Genomic DNA, 26,931 nt, shown 5'->3' on the forward strand with positions numbered 1-26,931 from the left:
CTAAAATAGCATTAGAGCAGTAACTGCAAGAGGGGGAAAAAAGCCTTTAAAATTCTCCTGCAGTGACAACTTGAATTACAGTAAGTTTAAAAAAATATTCTGTTTTCTTACAGGGTGCAAAGATTTATATTTTATAGACATGCACTTCATAATACATACTCATAATCTTCATTTTTTTGCATGAATATGTCCTGTGCATCTTCTTCCATTTGTTGTAGTTCAGCAAAAAGATCAGTAGTTCCACTTGTGTTAAAATTCCTCTGAATATTTTGACTATATTGCTGGAGGCGCTTCCACAAGTCATTATAAAGCCTCAGTAATTTAGGGTATTCTCCTTCAAATGCTTGTTTCAAAAACATAGAGGCTGTAAAATAAAGCAGTAAGCAACACAGGATGCTAAGTTCAAACTAATTTTTTTATTCCTATAAATCTCTATCCTTGCATTTATACCAATGTTACACAATGTTATCCTAAGTTTAATATTAATAATGTAATATTTATAATTTATTTCAAAGTGACATAACTATAACATTAAATGCACTTGACAAAGTATATAAAGCACCAGTATCAAACCCACAACTGGAAGACTAGATATGAAAAAAATTACTTTATTTTGTACAATAAATGTTTGGTATCAAACTTAATTATTATTATCATTCATTTAAGACCAAAGAGTAATTGGAACTCTCTAAATCTAGACATTTGCTAACAATATTTTGATGGAGGATAAGTGTGGGGCTGTGGAACTTTGAAGATAACAATTTAAAACAGACAAAGGTAACTCCTATGAACCAAAGTCTTCAGAAATGTGATGAGGGAAGCATATGCTTTTAAGCACACTTCTTAAAACAAGGTACTTAATATGCAATTACTAAACTTGTCAAAGAATGACAAAGCCAGCAGAAAAAGCAGCATTATTTTCAGCCTTGAAAGGCTTGCCACAAGTAACAGGAAATGAAACAAATGTACAACTGCTTTAGCAACTGTTAATCTTGATGCAACATCACTCATATTCTAGAGATTTCCCTTTACATTAGGAGATTAACGCTGTTCCATTCATTCATAGGTTTTTCAGGTTCCAGACATCTGCTCCATTTCACCCAGCCTGTGCTTTCAACTCAAATATATAATTTTCAACACTGGAGGATTCACATTTGTTATCAAACACAGAGTTATTTTAGGTCATGAAGCTATGTTTACAAAGACTGTCCCAACCGCACAAAAGCATATCATTATCTAATATCAAACCTTTTAAACTGCCATAAATTTATATTTTGACACTATTTTTCTGATATCTTGTCTTCCTCTGATCTATATGATCCAGAACCTCACTGCTGTCAGTGCATTCAGCCACCAAAAATTTATGTTAAAAATGAACATTTTCATTTAGATGCCTCGCTTAAACGAAAAAACCCGTCTCCCCAAAATTCAGCTGTAGCAAAATAAAAACATCATTCACATCGAACGCCCTCATAAATATTTCTATAAAACACATTAATAAAAACTGTAAGTAATAAAATAGTTTTGAATAGCTGTTAGAAAAAGTACAGCTGGCAAAATGTAAGAGTTCTCTCAGTTCTGCAGTGCTGGTTGGTCCCGTTAACTGAAGTCATAAATTTACAATCTTAAATGCGAGCGCTGAGAACAGGCAGCACGTGTTCAGTTAGAGCACGGGAGGCTTGGGTTATGTACATGTTGCTCTTAAAGCAATGCTTAAGGCAAACAGTAAAATTAATATGTTTTAACACAAGATGCATACATTTTCTTTTGGGATCATCTAGTTACTTAGCAACCACTGAGTATGAATCCACCAGCTAGTTCCTCAAAATTATACTGCTGCTATAAAGCCTGGAAGGACCAAATTTTGAAGGGCCAGTGCAATAGCTGAGATTACAAAGATAAATGCACATCTTATGCCCCTCACTTCTGTGTGCAAAAGATTAAATTTAAACACTCTACGCAAACATGAAAGATATATTTATGAAAGTACCAAACTCACCAACTGCATGCTGCATTAGCATGTTCTGGTAATAGAACTGTCTTATGTTTACATGTGATTTATATTTAATATCCTTGATTGTATCGACTATTTACATATTACACATGTAGAAAAAAATTATGTATAGTCAGAACACCAGCTGTTCATCTGTATTTATATAAGATAATTTAGAAGTAAGTAAAATCCTCTTTATAATGGAATCCAAAAAATGACTGAAATCTGATTTTTACAACCAATCAGTGTTTAACAAAAAAAGACTAAGAATTTATCTTTAAAATCAAATTACTAATTTTGAATTTGGCAAACCCACTTGCTTTAGGGAGTATAATGAACCATTCCAAACATTTTTACCTCCACTCACCATTAGAAAAATACTTATTGTTGTTAGATAACAACTACGCAGAAAATATTTCTTTTTGAAATTTCAACCACAGTTTAGGAGGATCCTGTCTGGTTACAAACCCAGAAGTTTTAAACACACAGTGCTGAGTGAACCACTGCTATAGTTCTGGTAGAGGAGATAACGAGCAAAGGACTTACTGAAAAGCAAGTTTCAAAATAATTACAGAATACATTACAAATCATTTATACTGAATACTTACAGTCTGTTGCTGACTGAAACTGAGAGGAAAGTGTCTGGGTTACTGCAGTCCAAAATTTGTACAAAATATCAGACTGGCCATCCTAAGAGCAAGGGAAAAAAAGAATACAAGTTTCAAAACATGCTCTTTCCAAAGAATCTCAAGCAATGCAAATGCTTCCAGGCAAAGCTGCTCCTCATCACTGAGAATAAAAACAAAGTAAGTGAAATCTGAGAAGTTTTCCTCTGGTTTTGAGCTAGAAAAACTATTGGAGAAAATAAAATAAAAGCTTCAGTCTTGTCTTGAATTAAATATTTTCCTCCAAGTCTGATCAGAAATGCTCCCAGCTCTCCAGGGGTGTGAGTGCAGCCCGAAGCAGCACACCTCAGGAGACGTGTTAGAAAATCTCTTTGCACTGCAGTGACCTTCCCATTCCGTGGGAGTTCTCGTGCTGGCTACACCACAGCAATTATTTACTGCCATTACCACGCGCTGGCAAACTGCAACCAGGGACCAAACCACTGCGTGCTGCACACAGAGCAGCTCTGCTTCCCAAAAACATAAAACACACAGAAATACAGTGAACCTCACAGCTGACTCCTCACTGCCTGGTGCCAACATGGCTTGCAGTCAGAAGTGGAAACAAGGGAGCACACCAAAGGGAATGTGCAGGGGCAGGCTGCTCCCCTACTGCCCCCAACACCTGGCACTTAGGTCAAGCATCAAAGCATGATTTTTGATCCCTGTCTGTTTGAGGTAGAAAAAATATTCCAGGAGATGAGGATGGGTATCCTGTCCTGCCTGCTTGTTAAGACACTTGGAAGACTGTTCAGTATTGTCATGGGAAGAGAAAACCCGCTCTGAACAGAAGGGTTTTCTTCCTTGCATGGTGTACATGTCATCCCTTGACCCAACTGCTGCATTAACCAGTTTGACCAGATCACTATAGGAATGATAACCAGAAAAGAAAAAACATGTCAGTTTAACTTCTGCACTGCCCAGCAGTACCACAAAAAGGAGGAGATAATCTATTAAATTTAAAAGTCTCACTACTCCAAAATGAATTACTACTACTTAAGATGATAAAGGAAAAAAAAGGTCTCTTTTCACTAGCAGTGGCAATAATGGGCAAAGCAACAAATGTCTTTACAACATCATTCATTAACAAGTACCACTGCAATCCTCTTGACGATCTGTTCACTGAAAGACTACAAGCTCAAGTTTCCGTTAAAAAAAAATCATCTTGAAGAATGAATATAAACTCTGAAAATCAGTCAAAGGTATAGCGATACATCTAAAAGTAATGATAAAAAATAGGATTATCATCACAAACTCTGCAATAAGATGAGGAATTATTCCAAGTCCTTTTCTCTAAAGATAAGGAAAGGTAAAGTTTATGTGTTAAGAATTGAGAGAGAACATCTTTTATGCTGTTGGACTCATAAAATGCATGATAATTAACACTGAATGCTAAAATAAACTGGGATTATGAATCTCATTTTTGTGTGCTTGAGGACAATGACGGATTTAGAAACTGAAGTAATTTATTTTACAGCTATGTTTGTATTTTCTGTAAAATTGTACTTGACTTTCATAAATGTGCAAAGTAAAATTAGAATATCAGAAAATTATTCAGAAGGTTCACTGCATAAAATCTCTTTGATAAATTTATTGCGATAGCATAAACGTGAAATTACTTAATTCTTTATTTCACAGTTTCAAATTTAGAACATGGAAACTACTATAAAACAAATGGCCTTTCACATCAAATATAAATAAATCGGTTTTCATATTCTCTATCCCAGCCTGGAACAAAGGTTGCCTATTGAGCATGGTAACTCAATTCAAATTCTAAATAATCTAATGGAGGAGGAAAAACAGTTAGAGAGCATTTTCCAACAACTCTTTTTTTTTGTGCAATTACTATCTACATCTCTGTCACTGTCTCAGCAGAAAACACAGTGATTAAAGGGTCCGGAAAACAAATATGCATGTACCCCTCCCCATCAACATTCTGATCTTAATTGTCAGATTCAACACGGTGACAAGTAACAGTTACATGGGATGACGCTTTATGTTGTTGTGGAAATAAGTTACTTTTCCATGTATCTCTATATACATATATAACATAAGGTTAGACATACATACATATGTTCTCATGCACACATTTGCATAGGTAGCCACAGCCATACAAATTAGCCTCTGCTCATTAGCTGTGTCTTCTGACCTGGGCGAATGGCGAACATTAACTGTATCAGAATTTTGTAGGGAAGAAGGCCCTCATGGCTCAGCTAGCCAACTGTATTATGTATGAGGAGAGACAGAAGGGAAAAGCCTTATGAAAAAGTCAAATAACATTTCCTACTGACTGACTACTCAGTCAAGAATGTTTAGAGGAAAAAAGAAATGCCCTGTTTTCAAACTAACTAAAATCACTATCTATAGAGTGCTGGTTGCTTCTATAACATATGACACAAGATTTCTGTTTGTCCAGTGCTGAGATGCAGTCTCTCTGGAGGTGAAATATAGCTGCTGATTAATAGCACAGAGAAGACCATGTAAGAGTTTGTGGCAGGAACTAGAGAATACTGTTGCCTACGCATACACCAGGGGGTATTTCAGTGGGTGGACTGTAGCTACCAAAACTGGAATACAGCAAGGCATTAGCATTAGATACTCCTGAGGGAGTAAAAAAAGTGCCATATGCAACCATGAGCATCCAGAAACAATTCAATTTGTTTAAATCTGTAATTTCTTTTGCTTACACTTTAATTCTATATATTACTTTTGAAGGTACATTTGAGTCTCTCACTGCTTGTTTTTTAAATTATGTATTCTAATAAGGATTAGATTTATTAGATTTATGAGAATTGTAATTTAACTGCTTGAAATGTAGCATGCAATTCCATCTGACAATAATCAATACTAGAAAATTACAAGGAAAGGGTAGCAAAAGGAGTGTTTTTCTCCAGCAGGAAATTAAAGGAATGTCCCTTGTACTGGACAACTTCTTCAAGGACTTAAAAAGATAGGCAGGATGAAGCACAGTATCAGAAGGTAACTGCTCTTTTGGGCCTTTCGCTTTCAGAAAACTAAAGTCAGCTAGCTAAAACTACCTTCTTCTCATCTTCCCATCTGTAAATAATGAATATAGTCCTCCTCCACACTTAACACCTAATATCCTCAGTGGTAGACAATGCATGGGAGCATTGGGTGCATCCACATTAGTAATTCAATGTGTAGATAGGGCTTTTTTTGGTCCAAATCTGTCTTCTGTCTAATACTTGTCTTGCAGAACACACTGAAGTGTGCTAGCAGACTAACTTCCACTATTCAAGGAATACACTACCTCATAATTAGTTTAAAAGAACCACTTCTGCAATTAAACCGCTTTTCGCAGCATATCATCATATAGCTCTAAAATAATCCACAAGGATGTACTAATATTTCTATCAATTAATATTCTGAGACTTTAAATCAGAAATTTTCCATTTCATTTCCCTCTGAAAATGAAATAGAATTGGAAGATGTTAAATTATTTACACCCCCTCCAAAGTAAAAATGCTTGCTTTGAAATCTAGTCACAAGCAGATTAACATCTTGTGATACAATCGCTTGTAGCAGGAGCAGCTGACAAGATGAGTAATGAACTGCATCCGATTATCTTTTCAGCTCTGTAGCAATCATTCTCCAACAGCTTCCTATGCCATAACCAACAACACTGGAAAAAGGTCACCGTTCTGTCATACTGTCCCCTCACCCAGTGTATGTGTTTAACAACACAGAGAACACATAGACCTTTAGAAGGTAAGAGGTGTTATTATCTGGCACAAAGCTGTTTCAGGTGCCTACTGCTCACATTGAAAGCCTACATAAAACATCCATACATAATTGAAAGTCTCCCAGAAGTAAATTATTGCACTTTAGCATAAAATTAAATGTTATTTCCTCTTGTCATGCAATATGTTTTTCCTTCAACAAAAGAACCTTAACTGTAATTTATGTTATCTAAAACTCATGATAGGCAAGATTCAGGTTGGCATATACGTATTTTCCCCATCATGAAATATACCAAATTAAAACTATGAACATTAATTGCAAGCAATTGTAAGACTATAATGGCAAACCAGAATTTTCCTCCCAAACCAGACCCATTTAATGCAGCATTTTTGAATGAATGGTATTGTCTGGCCCCAGCTTTATTTTGATCTCACAGCACAGAAAATCTGCACATAAATCATTCTTTGTACCCCTACAAAATGGTGGGGAAGTAAGATCAGCCACACGCATTAGGCTATTTTCTAATAAAAATCTTCTGTGAAAATGCTCCAATGCCTAAAGCACGCTTACATAAACTAGTATCTACCAACCCAAACTGTAAATTAAAAATACCGTCACTATTGTTTCTGTGACCAGTGACCACTTTATTCCCCAAAACTGAACAGTTGAGCAGGAACTTACATAATTTAGTAGCCCCTATGCATTTCCTTCGGCAGTGCAAGACAGTTTAGATCTGTCCTCCTCTTGTTAATTCTTTATTTTCAGAAATGAACTGAACAACTGCTCAGTAACATACACTAGGGCAGCCCTCTGTAATTCTGACCTGCTGGACAGCTGGCCACAACCAGGGAATGGAAAAATATTTTGAAAGATGTATGGACTACTAGCACTTAGCTACTTTAAACTATATTATTTCTAGGTAACCCACTTGCATCTGTGTAGAGTAAAACAGAAAACCACAACAACCAGACTGCACTCTGGCCCAGCCACTGTAGTCTTCCCCCTTTTTCACACTGTTTAAAAATTTGGTACACAGTCACACATATTATTCACAGAGGAATTACTTGCTCAATAAAATTATACCCATAAATCAGCCAAAATATGTCCAGCAGGCTAGACCACAAATGGTGATGTATTTTCTCAACAGTGAGGCTCACTGCATTTTTTTTGTGTGAATGGGACAAAGTTTATCCTTATTAAAATCATAGACGGAGGTAGTTTGACTTCCATGGTATATATTATTTATGTGAAATTAAAAATGTGCTTAACTGCTTTGCTGAATCAAGGCCATAACCAGCAATCCACTAAAAGTATTTTCACTTTGTATAACTATTTCATTTCAACTATTACCATAAAGTCACTATTGTCAATACTCAGCACAAACAGTAACATTGTGCAACTTTCCCATAAGAAAGCAGGTTTTAGATAAAACATCTAAGGCTGTATAATAGAACCACAGAGTCACAGAATTAACTAGGTTAGAAAAGACCTTTGAGATCATCAAGTCCACCCTATGACGTAACACCACCTTGTCAACTAAACCACAGCACCGAGTGCCACATCCAGTCTTTGTTTTAAACACCTCCAGGGATGCTGACTCCACCACCTCCCTGGCAGCCCATTCCAATGGCCAATCACTCTTCCTGTGAAGAACTTTTTCCCAATGTCCAGCCTAAACTTCCCCTGATGCAGCTTAATAACACTGCACAAGGCCAGTGCCAGGAGACATTTGACAGTTAGTTCTTCCTGCTCTCTGTCCCAGGAACTCCGTAAGGTTCCTGTCATACCATTCCTTCACATTCCTCTAGTCTCTTGAGGTCACCCTTGATGGCAGCATGACTCTCTGGAGCATCAGCCACTACTCCCAGTTTTGTGTCATCAGCAAACCTGCTGAGGGTACATTCTGGCCATCCTCCAGATCACTAATAAAAGTCTTAAAACAGAACTGGACCTTGCACTGATCATTGTGGGGGTACATTACTGACCACCCGATAGACTTTGCGCCACTGATCACTTTCTCGGCCTGGCCATTCAGCTGTACCATTCATGATTAATGCCACATTGATAAAAAACTCTCACAGTGCAACTGGCAGAGCCTGCAGACTTAATCACTCTCTATGCAATGACTGGTGGTAAGGAAAGGATTTACTCTTTTACTGGTATGGAATGAATGAGGGGGGAGGGATTTATACTTGTCTATTTTTTTTTTCAGTAGCCCTTTTACCTTTAGCGCATGGTATTACAGCACCTAAGCAGACTTGTTAATAGTGTGAAGCAACACTATTACTCAGATTGATGCATTGACTGCATAGATTTGAAATTTAGATTGGATGTTGCCTGCTTGCAAGATTATAGAAAAAACTACAGACTGACACGATTCATGTGCTAAACCCCTGCTCACTCACATGAAAATGACGTGTTTTCCCAGTTGAAAAAATAATAATCCATTTTCACTAACAGCTCCTAGTAAGTTAATAAACCACTGAACAATAGTGGGCTGAGTACCAGTATCATCAAAGAACAGATATTAGAAGATCTGTATTCACTGGTATTATAGAATAATATTAATGCTAAAGCCTGGAAAACTGATTTCAAGTCTCCTCAAACATAAAAACAGCTTACCTTATTTAAAAAAAAACATATCAAACTACTAATTAACTTTGCTATAAATGAAATTAAATTAAATCTCTTTAGCTCTGTTCTTATTATAACTATTTAGTATCTGACATTAAATCTAAATTCAAGGAACGAGAATGAAAGTACCCCCTTTCTTCAGTATTAGACAAGAATGTAAGAAGATGCTGAAAGGACATATATTTATTTTTACAAATGTCTCTATTTCCTCCACACTGTAAATTTAGAACTTAATGAGTATAATTTTCCATCTGTGAATTATCATATTTGTGTCTGTCTAAAATATCTATTTTAACATTCAAATAATTTATCTGACCCACTGATTTTAAACTGGCTCCCCTTTCATGACAACCACTTCCAACTTATTTTTCCCTGTAGAAATTTTGATACTTTGAGTAGAATGTGAAAAACATCTTTATTGTGAAGCCTCTTTGAAATGTAAAACAATATAGTGAATATTAGCATGCAGCTACTTGCTGCAGGCTCCTGAAATCAGGCTTTGCATACTAACATATACAGTGTTTTCTATCTGTAATCAAACGCTCCGCCATGGAGAAAAACGGGACTTGCGAGTCTTGCTCTAAAAACAGAAGACGTTTAAAGGACAGTCTAAATATTTTTTCCACCAATAAAGCAACAATGCAAATGATTTAACAATTTCGTATGACAAGATCTTATGGGACAGAAATAAGGAAATCTATTTGCACTATTTCTATAGCAACATAATTGCCAAATGTTAGACTGTGAACAAAAAGCCATCATCATCAGTAGTGCAATTAATCAGCAAAGAAAAGACAAATTCCGAGTGTGTTCTCAATAAGGCTTTTCTATAACCTTAAAGTAGTCAGGATTAATTTTCTTCAAATAAGAGTGAATTTAAATTTCTAATGTTGTTAATATTATACATTACAGGTGCTGAGATGTCAATAAATGACACTGTGATTTTAAAAATTACCTTGTTTTTTTGTTTTACTGCAGGGCACAGAATTTCATTACACTGGGTTGATCAGTTTATATCCAAGGTGTAATAGTTTCTAGACTTCCAGCAGTAGTGCAACATTTGAAAAAAAGTCTCTATTATGCAGGTGACAAAAAAACCCAAAAGCTGGTTTGCTTTATTTCCCAAAAATCTTCTTGACTAGAAAATAAAGTTAAGACTGTTCATTTCATGGAATATTGGAATTCTTAAGTGATTCTGCAGAAAAACTAATTTGTAAGGAACCAAAATACCTAGATATTAAACAGTGCCCTATATCTTCAAAACTACTTAAAACATTAATTAATCCTTCCATATTCCTGCAAGATATGCATCAACTGGAAATAAATGAACTTAGTATTCAAAAGCCAGTAACTACCCCAGGGATTTGACAGCTTTCTTCTACCCAGAGAAGTGATTTAGTATGTACAGCTTCAATTCCAACTATGCTTTCACCTTGACTATTCCATATCCCCTCCAAGGATGAAAGGATGGTTCGTTACCATGTCCACTCAGCTCGGAGCTGTTCAGGTAAGATTGACAAGAATGATGATAAAAGGCGGCACTTCTGGTAAATGTATTTCTTTTCCAATGGCAAGCTGACTGAAAACCAACTGACTCAGTAATTTGCAGTCAGCACTGATCTGCAACTTGCACAAACACCACCAAACCAGAAGTGAAAAAGAAAAAGTCATTATTACCTACTAACCCACGCAACCTCCACACCATCCCTTTTCTTCACAGTTGCATATTTCTAGCAGAGAAACGGAATTAAAATTCTACAGAAATCGTAGTGTCATTAGAAAACCACTACACAGGCTCTGACCCTCCCATGTGAATTAGAATCAAATTACTTTTAGTATGGCTGCCTGGGCACACAGATCCATTCAAAATGAGAGTTGGGACTTTTAACTGGTATGATCTTCTTGGCTCTTTAAGAGTCCTCAAAAATCCTGCAAGTGAATTCAGCAAGGAAATTTGTAGATCTGAAACAAAAAGCCTTTTTGATATTTTGGGAATCAAAAACCTGTTCATGCACCTGGGTTTAGATCTTCACAAAGTACCTCATTATTGCTTAAATAACAAACAGAAATCACAGTAGAAATGATGTGCAAGTAATCCAATTCTGCTTTTACAAAAGATACTGAAAAATAAATCATATACTTGTAAAAATTGGTGAAAAGCATACTAATTCTGAATTCACATAAGACAATAATTAGATTATTTTTCAATATTTCCACTTGGGATTATTTTTTAATTGGGTCAACTGAATGTGAATATGTGATGGTAGATGTGAATAATTTCAAAGCAGCAACATTTTTAACAAGTTTGGATGGGGAGCAGAAATAAGAAGGTGAAATAGAAGTACACTCTGTCAATAAATATCTATATTTTCCATTTACTTTCTTTATCTTATGTAATGCTGAGGACATTTCTTTCTGTATCGTTAACACCTCATATTGCCAGTGTTGACAACTCAGGAAAAAAGCCTGCTTACTCACCAAACATTCATCAGCAGAAGCAATGATAAGAGCCCTCCAGAAAGCGCATAATAACACTCCCTAGAACTCTCAGCTCACTTTTTTACCCGGCTTACGTAAATGACAGGGTTTGTGATGTGCCTTGGTTGCAAACAGGACACCCAAAGGCGAGCAAGGGCAGCTCTGCCTGTGCCTTTCTGCCCAGTGGAGACCCAGTTCATCCTTTCCACTGACCACCCCAACCCCCCTTAAAAATGATTTGCTGCTTTTCAGGCTGCTTTTCTCTTGGCAGAACTGCTCCCTGATGCCTATGTAGGAGTGAAGGAGCCAAAATAGATGAGGATCAAAGATCATTTTCAACTCTTTTACAAGGGACTAAGAGGGACTCTCATTAGGAAGGTGGCTGTCACAGAAAGATATGTTCGGCTGCTATTTACGCTGAAGTCAATTGTAGTTTAGGCATTACAACAGCCGCGGAAGGATTAGTCACTACACACTGAAAGAGAGAAGCGATAAAGCAAAATAAACTGAGGTAACCCATTAGCTCTCTGAAGGTGAATTAAGCCATTGAAAGAAATGATACAAGTAACCAGTCATTAGGTGAATAAAAATATCAAATTTACATTATTTAAATCTTATCTGTAATTTTAATTTTTACCCTTAAAATTATGATAGTATTAACCATACCTTTTAAAAAATGTATACAGTGAAAGCTGTATTCATTTTCCCCAAAACTAGAAGTCAGAACTCCATGAGTTCTGAATTATTTTAGCCCTCTTCAACCAACATCTAGTCATTAAAGGCCTTTTTTTCTTACATAAACCCCACAAAATCTCCATTCAATTGCATTTCCCCTTTAAACAGTTAATAGATTTCTTAAACAAATAAATCTAATAGATTTGTTAAAAAATTAAATCTCTAATTTAAATATGCAAACATTAATAATGAATCTATAGTTCACGACTAGTATGAAATGAAGCTGTTTTTAGAAGGTACTATGAGTGCATGATTTCTTTTTAGAATTGCATTAATTTCATATTGCGACAAAGGAAAACCACCAAAATCTAGATCTGCAAAGGGAAGGACTGAAAAAATGTGCAGTATAAATTTAATGTCCAGATTCTTCCATGATCCTCATGTAAGCCTGATACATTTATTTAACGCTTGGCCACATCTAAAGCTGGTAAAAATTGGAGGGGAAATCTGTAGGAGAAACCATAGAGTAGGAAAGATGCAGGTGTTGTCACTGCCTTCTTGATGAACTGCAGAATTTAAAATTTTCCAAGTTCTGTACCTCAGCTTCTTCACCTGTCAGGTTTTGTTTCCTTTTTCTTTTTTTGAAAAAAACCAGAGAGTTTTTGTGAATCCTTTAATTAATTAGCCAGTGCTTTTAAAACTGCATTTTTGGATACAACATGATAAAACACTACTAAATATTATTATGGTAACAGGTAATTAGAAAGCCGGAAAGGACGTTTGAGATCATAATACAAAATTAGAAAAACTGCAAGCTGTGCTATCTGTGAAGAGAAAGACACAAAAAATCCCCAATGGAAAAAGAGAATGATGACTTAAAAAAAAAAAAAAAAAAAGGCAAGTAGCTTCCTTGCTATTAAAGGACTTGTGCTTTAAAAAGGCTGGATCTCCTCCTCTCTTATGTTTCCTAGGATGATACTTGCACTGCAGTAATCAAAACAAGGAAGCAGATGGACAGGCAAAGTGGTACTGCAGCTGCTGCAGAAGATGACTATAATAATAATGTTGACATCAGTAACAGTAATTAGTGAACAGACTGTAGAGTGGATGATTCGTTTTCCTATCTTCTGGAGTGGGCACCCTGCTTTAGCAAACGAGTACAGTGTTAGTACCTTTGGCTTGTTTTGTTAATTTGCTCAGTTTATTAATGAAATTGAATACAATACAGAAAATCCAACTTCTCTCCCTCTCCGGAACACTTGCTGAGGAAAGCACATTTCAGTTTGGTTTAACATGAGATGGAATCTTCATTAGTCAATGGCAAAATACCAATTTCTTATTTATATCTAAAACAATTCATACTCTCCCATACAGCCATCTGTACTTACACTCCTGAATTTCAGCAGCATGCAGTACGTGTCTGGTTTTGTCTGAACAACAGCTCTACTCTTTGGTGTGACCTCAGCCATCTGCAGCCTGGTGCCACACCTTTTTCAAGAGACACCAGAACAAATGGTCTAACTGTGAGAATGTCCAAGAAAAACACGATGCTATACTGAGCCATTTCAGGCAAGAAATAAGTCAAGCATTGTTGCCATAAGCAGTACTGTGCCATGCTGAGAGAATTCTGCTAGCAGAACATCAGATAAGGATGTACAACTCCTCCTTAGCTGCCCCACTGAGAATGACAATGTCCAGCCTGGCACCATATTATACCAAAACACCAAAGAACAAAGTAATCAGAAGAGTGAAAACTGCGGAAAAATAAATAGATGGATTTTATTTAGAAATAAAACTTTTCACTTAGATGCAATCCTGCAGTATGAATGTTAAGGGAAGGAAAGATAATCAGAGAAATCATGGAACATGCTTAGCATAAGACAACCCAGTAAGCCTTTTGTTTTCTAATGAGGTTTTTCCTTACCCTGCTTCCACTGGAATTCATTTTCCCTGTTCGTTTAGTCTCCAGGAGGATAAAATATTTCCATTGGCTTCCCTCTATTATCAGCCTCAAAAACTGGAAAAACTCCCTTTCCAGTTGTTGAAAACTTCCTTTTCAAGTGATGCTTTACAAGAGGGAAGAGTGAAAGTCAGAAGCATGGGCACAGGGTGGGAGTCACTCATGAACACCAACAGATGATCTACCTAAGCTCCGTTTCCATCCAAACTCTTCATTTCAGCATTTCTGGTCTGTCTCCAGGTTTCTATGTTTCTCCCTAAACACGCTGATGTTCTGAAGGGCTGATCCGTCCAGGCAGCAACAGATTTTTTGCCAGATTAAACATTTTTTAATTATAAATTTTTGAGGTTGGTTGTAGATTTTTTATTTTGGTTGGGTTGGTTTTTTTGTTGTTGTCATTTGCTTTTTTTTGTTTGTTTGTTTTAACACAGAAAGAGAAGCTTGAAGTGCCTCATAGAAAGGTGATGCCCTGCACAACATCTTCTGGAGACAGGCTGAAGAGACAGATAAAGGCTGTATTTAACCTTCATTATTTGCTTTCACTGGTGAGAAGACCACGTTTGCATATGAAGAGCTTCCCCAAGTTATTTCAAATATTAAGTCTGTGTAAATTAAAAATCCAGTTACACACTTGGAAAGAGATGTCAGCAGGAACATGTCTTTTGTTTTCGCTGTCTTCTACTAACGTAGATGAGACAGTTTCAGTAATCCTGTTCCTACCACTGAAGGAGACCATTAATCAAATTATTCCAAATATTAATAAAAAACAATGCAAATGAATGGAAAATAATAGGTATTCAAATGAACAGCCATGATTATTTTTCAAGGGAGAAATTGTCAAGAAGTGAGAAACAGATGGCTGAAAATGATAGATGAAGACACATTCTCCTATGCAAAGTAACAGATTTAATTAATTACTCAAATCACATGGAATTATGGAATGACATTAATGATCCATACAGTGGTGCCTTATCAGCTCCCTTTCAAAGAAAACAAAAGAAATTACAATAAAATTACATGTTTACATCCTACAGATATAACCCACAGACCACAAATATATCCTTCAATGTTTGAGTTTCAACTTTCCCATCAATTTAAGTAAAAAAAAAACTATGGAACTGTAAAATTGTAAATAAACTCATTCTCTCATCACATTTTTCTTAAGAGATTTACTAAAGCGTATTCAGCTAAATTAAAACTTTACCTTAACTATCTCCTCTATGAAGCAGACATGTGACACAGGATCTCTTTTCTTTGCCAATACCTTCTGCAAATGCTGCACCTGTAAGAGAGAATTTATTGAGAGGGAAAGTGACATCTAAATTCTTACATCCAAAATTGCACAATGAGACAAAGAGGAATTAGCTGCAGAATACCTGTCCGCAAGCAGCACAGATCTGATCCATGAGTTTCTCCATGTTTGTCCAGAGGGCTGCTCGAAAAGCTGCTGTGTTCCCAGGTGTTGGCATAGCAGCTCTACCAGGGCCACCTAAATGGTTTTTAAACATACATAGCAGCACATTTCAGCTTCCACAAATGAAAATTAAAATATTGGAAATATAGATCTCTATGCACTTCAACAGATACTTTTCTTTAAGCCAGAACGGCCTAAAATACGTTCAGAACAGATGTTTGTGAATGGTCTCAGCTGTCTCAACTGAGAAGTTGACTCAGCTCTGAAGTTCAGTGGGGACACTTCATGCTCATGACTGTTACATGCTCTACCAATTCAGACTTCCACAGAAACATTACAGTAATGCCAATGACCAGTTTTGCAGGATTTAAGAGCAAAGTGAAATGAGGGAGAGAGTAGCTGTGAAAAATACAGCTATTACCAGCTAAGGACTTAAATGCATAGACAAACTGCTAAAAAAAGTGATATTCCAGCTGAAGGGCAGGCAGCTGCTAAACAATCACTTGAGACAGGATGCATTTCTGTATTATTCTGCTGATTGTGGTTCTGGACCCCCATCTTGTTGCAAAACTTTTGAAAAAAACTTGGATGTTCTTAAAACCAAAGTTCAAATTTGCCTGCCCGCTCAATTCCTCAGTATTTTTTTTATCTGAGCTAACTAGGAACTAAATGCTTAATAGTGCAGCATTTCTTCATATTGAATAGTCTGCTTTGAAACAGTTTTCACCTGACAAAAGCATAACAATGTAGTTGCAGGCTTCTTCCATTGATTGCAAATAATTTCAATCCGTAATTCTCCCACCAATAGAAAGAAAGAAGAATCTGGAGTCATCGTTCCATGAGAAACAGCTAAAAAAATGCTACAAATTGTAACCTAATGAGGACAATTTTCTGGGCAAGTTAAGAAGGAGTGGCAGGGAGGAATAAAGGAAAATCTCTGAGCCAAATATCAGACAGACACGATTTTGTCAAATTAAATGTTTTAAAATTAAATGTTTTCTGAGATATGCCTACTCCCACCCTCTAATGGTTAAAGCAAGCAAGGAAACATTTCTAGAACAGGCTTGGATGCGAGGGTTTCTTCCATTTTATAACATACCGCACTCCTATAAAAAATAATCAGTTATCATTCTCTGTAAAAAAAGTATCACACCTCTTGTGACTGTTTGAGATGGTTGGGTCAACACTTTAATATCCAAAGCATTTTTTATGTTCTCTTCCAGCACTGTGCAGTATCCATCCACCACATTAGCAATAGTATCCTTCAAAGTCCCAAGATTATGGAAAACCTGAAGAGCAGTTCCCACTTGAGTAGGATTCTGAAGAAAGAAGATATTAAAAAATAACAATTATCTTTAACTGTACTATTAAGATGTTTTATTTATGATGAGACATCATTTTAGTGAGCAAATTCATCTTTTAAGTTCAGTTTGCTAATTCATTCTGTTTAAGTTACTGGCATCCTTAGTGCATAACAGAGAACGGAGGGAGAACGAAAGGAGACGACTGATTTCCTCTACTCTCTGAGCAATGCTTTGCTCAGATCCTTTTGGTGCTATCCTCTGAATACAAATGGAAAGAAAGGAACTGGAAGCACTGCTGGCAGTATCTAACCTGGGGTGGATTATCAGTGACTGATCCAGTAATTCTGGGGTTAGTTACAGTACACCTGTATTCAGCTATGGTGTAGCTGGTAATATTGCTTTAACATGCAGTGCTTGTTACACTACTGTCAGTTAAGTCCCAAATAGTTAATTAAATGTGATACAGGCTTAAAAAAAGTACTAACAAATGATAAAAAGAAGCAAGCAGGTCAAGCCCTTACTACTGACTACTGCAAAATTTAACATTGTATTTCTACATTTCTATTTCTAATGTTGACAATAACTTTATTTTTCCTCACAGCAGAATTAAGAAATTAACCAATGCAGTGATTATTTCCTGAGCTTGCCAAAAAAAAAGGAAAAAAACCTACTCAACACAGGGGAGTGAAAACTATCCAAAACCTGTCCAGGTCCACTGCCTAAGAGACCTCTGATAAAGATTAAATCTGATGATAATTCCACTTAGCAACACTAAACACTGGCATGGGTGCTATTTAGCAAGAGAAAAGCCTCCAATTATTGCCTTTGGAAACTAAGCACTGTCATCCATACACTGAATACTGCTTTTTTAATTAGCATTTACAGGCAATTAGTGGAGAGGGCAATCAGTTGATCATACACACATTAGAGATGCGGTCTTTTGTCATTTTTCTTAGTCACTTCTGCCAGCAGACAAGAACAGGGTCTGACAGAAATGCTGGCAGTCAGACTGGACAGAAGCATCTGAGAATTCTGTGATTCTGTGAGACCACCGGCACTCCCCACTGCAAAGCCCACTTTGGCATTCCCATGGTGCAGCTGCTGTGCTGAGGATGCACTTCTGGTACGTCCACCTACGGCACCAGGTTTTCTGATGTGTTGACAAACAATGTGTTCTCAAACCCAATGTTTCAGAGGTCACACCCCTACAGCTGCACATTCGTGCCATTTTTTTCTAGGGTTCCTACAAGATCAAAACCACAGTTAAAGCAAAAAAAGCCAGATCCCATCTTCTTTCCCATGAGGAGTTCCCAGGTTTATTGAAAAGCAAAGGAATATTAGGCATGTATTATGGTTTGCAGACCTTATACTAACTATACCAGTTTCTTTTTCCAAACAGCGTGGGAGTTAATGAGCATTCCCAGCATAGTATTACGGGTCTGGAACTTGTAGGTTTAGTTTTTTGACAACTGGGTATGCTGTAAAATTTCTAAGCATCCTGTGGGTGTGCTTGTGGAGGTGGGAAAGTAAGCCATAAAGACTGGAAGATTAATGGGATGTCAGAAAATGAAGAGTACTATAATGCAAGGAGGGAATTTGGGGACAGAATGAACAAGAGAAAGAAAATATAAATGGGAAGAGGATGGGGAATAGAATGAAAAGACTCTGGCAGAAAGAAAGAGAATGAAACTGAAAGGAAGAAAAGATAGAAAAGACACACTTCATTTACCAGCCTTTCCTAAATTGTTCTCATTTTTACAGAATACCTACACAATTATGAAACTAGTTAGAGAGTGAGTAATACAAAATCAATACCTTACTATTACTATAAGAGCACTCAACTAGAATTTAGTCAGGCTCTAATGTGCATATATTAAATAGTAAAAAAATAGAACAGCATCGAAAGGTGAGCTGGGTACTATCCACCCTTAAATAATCAATGGCCAGATACTTATTTTCCTGACAAACAGGCAATACAGGCACAAATAACTGCAGGCAAAAAAATCAATCTTAGAGCTACCACATCACAGTTTAGCAAACTAACTCTGTAGTTACTGGGCAATAAAGACACTAAAACATACTCCAAGAGAGCCTGAGCTACATTTCAAAATAAATGGCTTTAGCCAGAAGTTTCAAACCAAAATACAAAATCATGGAAACCTTCTATTCACTCAAAGTATCTCCCAAATCTAGTACCAAAATTAAAATCAGAATGGAACAAAGAATATGCAGGTGGCCTATTTCTTATTTGCTTTAAAATGTGGACAGGACCACAGACAGAGGGCTCCTAGCTCATGTATTCATCTTGTACAGAATTAGAGACATATCAAATCCCTGACAAGTTAGAACAAAGTGTATTATTTTATTTGATTCATTTACAGTAATTTTCTCACCTCAGGAAGCAGTTATTGTTTCATATGCCCCAGACAGGCTATATAACAGTCCATTGTTGGTTTATGACTAATCCTAAGAGAATGGAAATTTTTATGCACAGCTAGTTTCTAGGTTTAGACAATATGTTAAAACAAAACGAAGGCCTGCCTTGGGACAAAAATTATGTGAAAATAAAATGTTGAAAAGCAGGACAGAAATGAATTATTATACTTTAAGGCTTGCATATACATCTCAAAATTAAACTGTTTATCATTAATTTACACAGGACAAAAAGTTGAGAGCCAGTATTTCAGAATTTGTTACTACCAATAGATGTTATTATAAAAAATTTTCCATAATAGTTTCCTCCTACCTGAGAAAGCTTAAAGCTAAACTGTTCTGAGATTTGAAAAGCTGCCATAATTTTTATCAAGAGGAAAGCATGCATTTGAAAAAGAACTGACTTTAAAAAGAACTGACTACAACAGTGATTTACAAAGGAAAAGGGAATCACATCAGAGAATAATATTCAGAATAGCTATCCAACAGGAACAATATGGAAAATAATATAACTGCTGTTGAGATGGAATTTAATGAGTTCATCAGCAGTATTTTATAACCAAGTTGTCTGCCACTGCAGGCAACCACACTTAGCAATTTTAAAGTGCTCCCCTTAGAATCTCTGTCTGTACAAAATTTGTACATTTGCCATAAACTTGAAGCTATGGCAATCAAAAGAGTAGAGGGCAAAGAAAAACAGAAGAGCATTTAGTAATATGTTAGCAGTACAGTATAATGTAAGTGCATAAACACAAGCATACACAAGTGAAGTATCAACATGACCCCACAAAGTGTAGGGCAACAACACTACCTACCCAAAAATTAACTACAGCTATCTTCAGATTGCAAAAATTATTATGCATCTGGGAGTTAAGGAGAGATGGCATTAAGTCCACCAATAATACCCTTCTCCATTCAAAGCATTCCTCCATCTGGCAAGTCACAACATAGTATGTTACAGATACATGGAAACTAAATTCCACAAATGTAAGAGCTTAAGAAGACTCAGTGAGTCATCAGTTCAATATATGAAGAAAATAAAATAAAAATCAGCATGCTCAAAAGCTAGTTCTACCATGAAACAAGTCTCACAAATATTTTAAAACATCAGAGTTTCTCAGTATCCATCAGACAGTAGATTAAATAGCTTGGTCAGAAGGTTGATACCAGTTACCACTTTAAAAGAAGGTATGGGTATTTCAATTTGTGTTTTTGCAAAACAGATACTCATTCAGCAGAAACTATGAAGAGATGCTCACACCAGATGTATTTGCTAATTTTCTCTATGAACGAGAACCATTCATTTTATTGACATAATTTTTGATTAACTTTATCCCATCCCATTCCATTTGGTTCTGTAGATGATTATAGACAAGTAGAAAAATAAGTGTCATGCAGTCATTAGAATGAATGTGGGTTTTTTCACAATTACATCATTTTCACAATTACATGTGGTTGTTTGAAAGAGCAGGTGACTGCACTTAATAACCCAGCAGATGCTGTCCAGGCCAGCATGGCAGCTACAGTCATTCTCAGAGCATAACCCCATTTGGTCACTTCCTTTCCCACAAAGATAATAACCCTGTGAAGACTAAACAGAAGTGTCATTAAAGACTTAAATAAATAAATCTTGCCTTCCTAATTTGAAAGTATCTCCTAGGATGGAACAAACCAATTTTTTGCCCATACAGCAACTATGTTATAAGGGCCAAGATTGTAGTCTTTTATTTTATGATTGCCACTAGTATTATCAGAAAAATCTTCCAGAAGCACGGCTAAGGAAAGAGCAAAAACCTTCTTCATCATTAAAATGCAGCTTGAACGAGCAAACCTGCTCCCCCAAGGAAGAGTGGTGATGACACTGAGCTAATATGGGGACAGGAAGATTCCTAACATAAGGCTGAACCATAAATAAGAAACTTGTAAAACAGGCAAAACTAATGGCTCAAGTGCTTCAAACACAGCTTCCAAACTTACACTCTACCTTCTCAGGGTACAAATCTGTTCCAAAGATCTCATGTCACAGGATTTTTACCTGTGTGGACTATAAACTTCCTTATCAAATGAAAATGTGTTAACTGGCAAAAATATTTATGGTCAATCTGAGACAATTTATGGTTTATCTGAGACAATTGCTACTATTTACACAAAGAAGTAGTGTTACAAATGCAATTAATTGGTAACTTTCATGCAGCTAAATTTCACAAGTACCTGCACCACCAGTAATCAGAACAGGTCTCCAAGGAAATGCTCTTTCACAGTACAGTTTAGAGGAATCACATACAGAAAAGTCAAACTTGGAGTAGTCCCTCACTTAGAAATTACATTCCATAGCCACTAATGCATAAAAGGACATTTCTATTTTGCTTATTAAAATCAGAACAGTGGCTCTGACTGAAAATCTTTATCATTTTTCAGGGAACAGGTAACCCATACTAATGTATGTTTTCTGACAAGGAATACAAAAGACTATTAAAGTCCTTACAGAGTAAGTGCAAAAGCAATTTCCAGATTATACTTCTGACTATCTTTGACTGACATTTAGTATTAACTAACTTCATTTGACAGAAGATTTGCTATATTAGGAGCTATTTCACTAACTTTTTTACGTTTACTGCTCCTTTTGTTTGTAGGAGATGCCAGTTGCAATTTCCAACACAGCACAGCTTTACAAGGTCCAAAAAAGACCCCTTTGAGAAGCTAAAAATCCCCAGTCAGATGTTCCTTTACAGTGTTTGCCCCTTCTCCCCTCTCACTACCATTACAACATGCTGCCTCCTTCAAATAATTTTTGCATAAATAACATTACTATCCTTAATGAGAAGTACTACTCTAAGACCAAGTGATTAAGGAAGTTTTGCAAGCACTTGCAGCTACCCAGTTCTTAGTCATCTCTTACAGACACCAGAAGTGAAAAAATGAAAAATTACTTCAGGAAAAGCTGCAGTTCAATTTAAAGAGCTCAAGGAGGTAAGCAGTGAAGAAAACTTGGCCACCTAAGTCACAGCCAAGGTAAAATGACCTATTGAGCAGAATTAATAACTTAGTAAGAAGGGTTGGAATTCTTGCTTTGAGGTATAACTCAGCTATTTTAATTGTACAAAAGTAACAAAAAACTAAAAGTAGAAATTAAATGCCAATGAAATTCAGTTTCAGTCTAAAAACAGTATTTTATTCCATTTCCAAATGTCCATGCCCAAAAAAAATTAATTGATATATCACTACTCCTAAAAATGAACCTACTTAGGGAAGCTCATCTCTGTGTTCATTATCATCCCATCTGTCTTTTACTCTGTTCATCTCTAAAACCTGAGCAATAAATGAAAAGGTCAAATTGACAATGTAAAGCCAGAGAATACAGGCTTCTTTCTAATGATATCCCACATCTTCCTGTTTTGGTCTTTGCAGTGTTGGGAGGAGAGAGAGGTTAAAATATTATGATTTGCTATAGAAATATCATAGGTAATAGTGAGGTAGACACACTGGCTAGATTAGAAAAGAATATTTTAAGCCTTAAGAGGCAAGAGTCCCAAAGCCAAACATTTAAATGTGGCTAGGTTATAACATCTACCTTCTGTGAGCCCATGTTTCAAATACACAACCTCTTTTGGTAGAAGGGCTTTCACATGAAAGGAGAACTTTTCACCACAAAGCACAGTTATAAACATCATCATGTCCTCAAGATCAGCCTTTTGTTTCTTAGAATAACAAGAAGGAAATAGCAAGAATCGCTGCACTACAAAGGTTGAGGAGGGGAAAAAAAAGAAACAGTAGCAATAAAATACTAGAAAGCAAAGAAACAAGATTTTTCAACAGAGCTAAATAGCTTGCCAAAACACTTATTCACCATAATAGTGTAATCAAAGCAACAGATGGCTAAGAGCTAATGGGACAGAAAGGCATCAGGAACTGTTGTAAAGAATTATCTCATGAAACATCAAGCAATGTTCCAAAGTTTACCAAGCCTGAGGCTATCAATGTGACAGCAATTTCAAATAAAGTATCTGGCACCTCTGAGGACAGATCAGCTACATTGACTAGCCCATAACAATTACAAATTTTATCCTACAATGCTCTGTTTGAGTGTAGGAAGAGTATAAAGTCTTTAAAGAGTAGAAATTATACAAAATTTCAAAAACTAGTCAGGCAATATGGAAATGGGGGCCTCTGAGACAAATCAAACTTCTTAAAATGCTTCTCTCACCTCTTACACAATTTGACCAATCTCTAGAGCCCTTACTGATAATAAACCAGTTCACATCTGAAGATGTGGCTTCTCTATTAAAAACACAGCTGATGAAGTTTAGAGAGCAGAAGGCAAGATTGCAGCACCTCTCCTGTCCTTGTGCAACCCTGACTTGCACCTGCTGATCCAAGTCCTATTACTGAAGAACAGAAGTGTAAGGACACAAAATCTCATTACTAATTTTGATATTTGGACAAAAGCTTGTGACCAGATGTTTTCTTTCACCTCACAATATCATTATGTACGTGCTCACTCTATTAGATGGTTCAACAAAGCCATTAAAAAACAGAAATGTCAAGTTTCACTTTTAACTCAGTCTTAACAATCAACATTAGGAATTAGCTGCTGAAGGGTTTTAACATGTTTTTCTCTCTTTACAAAAAAAAAAAAAAAAATTTAAATTCTATCTCAGAAAAAATATCCTTTAAATGGTATGCTCTGAATGATTTAAATATCTACCACAAGCCATCTGGGTTTTCTTGTTCTCCTGCTAGTCTTTGCAACAAGATAATAATTACCTATGCAAGTGACACCTCATTTCAGGAATCTGGGCATATATTGTCAACAGCCCTTGTAGTGGCCTCAAGTATTTAAAAGGAATGAACTTTAAGAAGCTATTTTATTTTAAATTCTTTCTGGCTAATATTTCCATACTCAACTACAGACAGACCTCCATCATGGTCAGATTTGCTGTTGGTTAAAATTTTAAGACATTTTTTTTTCTTCTGAATAGAAAGTTAGAATTCATTATATAGCACACCTACAGGAAAGTCTGCAGATAATTCGGTGAAGAACTGTAGGTTGCCAGGACTGCTGGAGATGCCCTAATCCACCTGCTAGCTCAAAGGAGGGTTTACCACACCAGGCTGCTCAGGAATGAGCCAGAAGACACTCTTTCTGCTCCATTTTCCTTTCCTAGTTCTTCTTACAGCTCCCAGAGAATGCAACAATGGATTTCTGCAGTCATTTTCATCAAGTTTTGATGAGACCAGCTTGAAAGAGAGCAAGCCCGTGTATACATCCAATCATGTCTTCAGTGCTGGCAGTGTTACCCACACCCTGACAGCAGTCTAAGTCTTCCAAGTTCTCTTGTAAATTTGTCCACTGGCATGACAAAACTGAGCTCTTTTTGCTATAGATTCAACATTTATAGACATCAATTTTATATTTCTAGGCTTTTTTTTTTTTAAAAAAAAAGGTCACTCCCTTTAAAATCAAATGGGCAAAGTTATATCATACAAAAACTTTACTATGAAGGAAAAAATATGAAGTCCTCTGCAGAAAAAGAAATACTGTGCCTAGCTTTGCCTGCAATAACAGACACTGGGATCCAGTTCAGCCACTGAAAAAAGGCAGTCCTCACCCCTCACTTCAGCTGTCAGCCAGCAACGCATTCTGAAACCTTCACAGAAATGGGAACTTACTGAGGGGGCCGCCTGCAGAAGGACAGAAAGGAGGTGAAAGAGAAGAATAAGCAGCTGAGTGCACCTCTTCTTCCACACAGTCTACATTATTCATCATCCAAGAACTGCAGTATTTTGATCCAAGATTTCTCCTTTCTAATGCCACATACTGTTCAGTTCCCTATGTCATTTCAAGCTTATCCAAAGCTTTAAATCTTTTTGTTACCATAAATGTAACAATGTACGATAATGCAGAATTTCATGTGGCACTGAGTAGCAGATCAAGAACACAATGAAGCATTGATTTTTTCTGACAGGATTAAGACAGAGCAGATTTTTAACCTGAGACAGAGGCAAAATGAATTATATTATCTTATTTGGATGGGTATCATGGCTAGTCGATCATATTTTTCACTCTGCTCTATGCAGATGTGGCTTATTAATGCTTTGTATGTTCTTCTTGGATCACCTAATTGCATTATTGCAGAACCTGTTAACAATCAACAGTCAACAGTACAAACCACAAATAGAATTACAGTCTGGGAGAGGCGTTTAACAATAACATACTATCTTATCTGGAGAGAAAGAACCTCAGTGTAGCTTTAGTTTTGAAGAGACACAGATACACAAAGTAAAAATTTAAAAGGCTGGGATGTATTATACAGAGACCCAGCTAAAGCTCACGTCAGTCTCTGCTCAGTTACATCCCTGGAATTTAGTGGAATTTCATATATGCTGTTTACCTTTCAGTATCTAAAGCTAATGAGAAATATTTTAATCAGTTTGGTATAAAACCCTTAAACAAACCAGGACTTTGGAAGACGACTATATTTAACCTAATTCTATAAAGATTAGACCCATGTGATTAAAATACTGCAATGTCTGATAAAGAAAAACCTTCATGGCTCCCGTTCCAGTCTTACCTGAACTGTTTTCAACAAGACCTAATCTTAGCCTACCTTTCTGCATCTGTAGCAATGTATGTATGTAGCAATCACCACTTCCTTATTTCACTGCTCTACCTTATCCACCCCCCAGTCCATCTTCCAGCCCTTCTGCAGTTTTGTTCTCAGAACAGCTCTTTCCATTCATCTTTCTCTTTGGAGCTACCCTCGAGACCTAAACTTAGTTTCTGGTTTCCACACTGACACAGTGCTCCCAGTCTCCTTTATTCTACCCCTACAGTATAGTTTATTTACAAAGCTTTTCACAGCTGAGCAGCACATAGCAGTGACCCAGGCATCTGTGCATATAAACAGATGAATCCATTCACATATTTGCATTAATTACCTTAAAAGTACTACAATCAGATACATTCTTGCCCTTGTAGGTGTTATCTAGTCTTAGAGCAGTTTCAGTTTCTCACTGTGGTCAGAGTTGTCCAAGACATAATAGTTAACAGTTTTCCAGTCCAGGGAAAACACCTACATAGATGGACAACCAGAACACAGAAACAGACTATGCAACAGCCTCTAATTTAAAATAATTTCTGTCTGCAAAGAAAGCTGAACTCAATATTATTAAACATTCCTGTGTTTTCATGACGGATATTCTATGAGGAGTAATTTTTTAGTGATCACAAATGACATTTACTAATTGGTATGAAACCAAACTAAGTGTTTCATATTTCAAAATAACTAGTCTCAATGGGGAGATCTAAAACATTTTTAATAGCTTTTTAAGGTATTTTGACTTTTTTCCCCACTCACACACACTGCATAGCTAGTAATTCCTTAGAATTTATTAATACCTAAAATGTTTGAAACAGTAATGCCATCTGAATTCTTCAAAAAACATTATCTACCTCTAAGTTAATATGTATTTAAAACATCATCTACAATGGAAGATTAAGTTTTCATGTTTAGTTGGTAACAGGTCAAATTAATTTATATAAATTCCCAAAGAAAAGGACCAGAAGTGAATTTAAAAATTATCCAGCTGATCCTCACACGAAATTGTCACTAAACAGAATACAAAGATTTTGGCATACAGCTAAGTGGTGATTCATAGCAGAGTGAAGGGAT

General features: G+C 36.4%; 1 protein-coding gene across 4 annotated transcripts in view; it reads right to left on the reverse strand.

The window, feature by feature from the left end:
- The window catches only part of COG5 (component of oligomeric golgi complex 5), a 172,096-nt gene that overhangs the window by 43,287 nt on the left and 101,878 nt on the right, over nucleotides 1-26,931 (reverse strand). For all 4 annotated transcript variants that reach the window (XM_068189682.1, XM_068189686.1, XM_068189685.1 and 1 more), the window contains 5 exons: nucleotides 16,675-16,840; nucleotides 15,484-15,596; nucleotides 15,312-15,389; nucleotides 2,602-2,683; nucleotides 160-364 (listed from right to left, as the gene is read on the reverse strand). In XM_068189682.1, coding sequence (XP_068045783.1) covers nucleotides 160-364; nucleotides 2,602-2,683; nucleotides 15,312-15,389; nucleotides 15,484-15,596; nucleotides 16,675-16,840 — 644 coding nt within the window. The remainder of the gene's footprint in view (nucleotides 1-159; nucleotides 365-2,601; nucleotides 2,684-15,311; nucleotides 15,390-15,483; nucleotides 15,597-16,674; nucleotides 16,841-26,931) is intronic.

Source organism: Anomalospiza imberbis, chromosome 5 (assembly GCF_031753505.1).
Source record: "Anomalospiza imberbis isolate Cuckoo-Finch-1a 21T00152 chromosome 5, ASM3175350v1, whole genome shotgun sequence".
NCBI lineage: Eukaryota > Metazoa > Chordata > Aves > Passeriformes > Viduidae > Anomalospiza > Anomalospiza imberbis.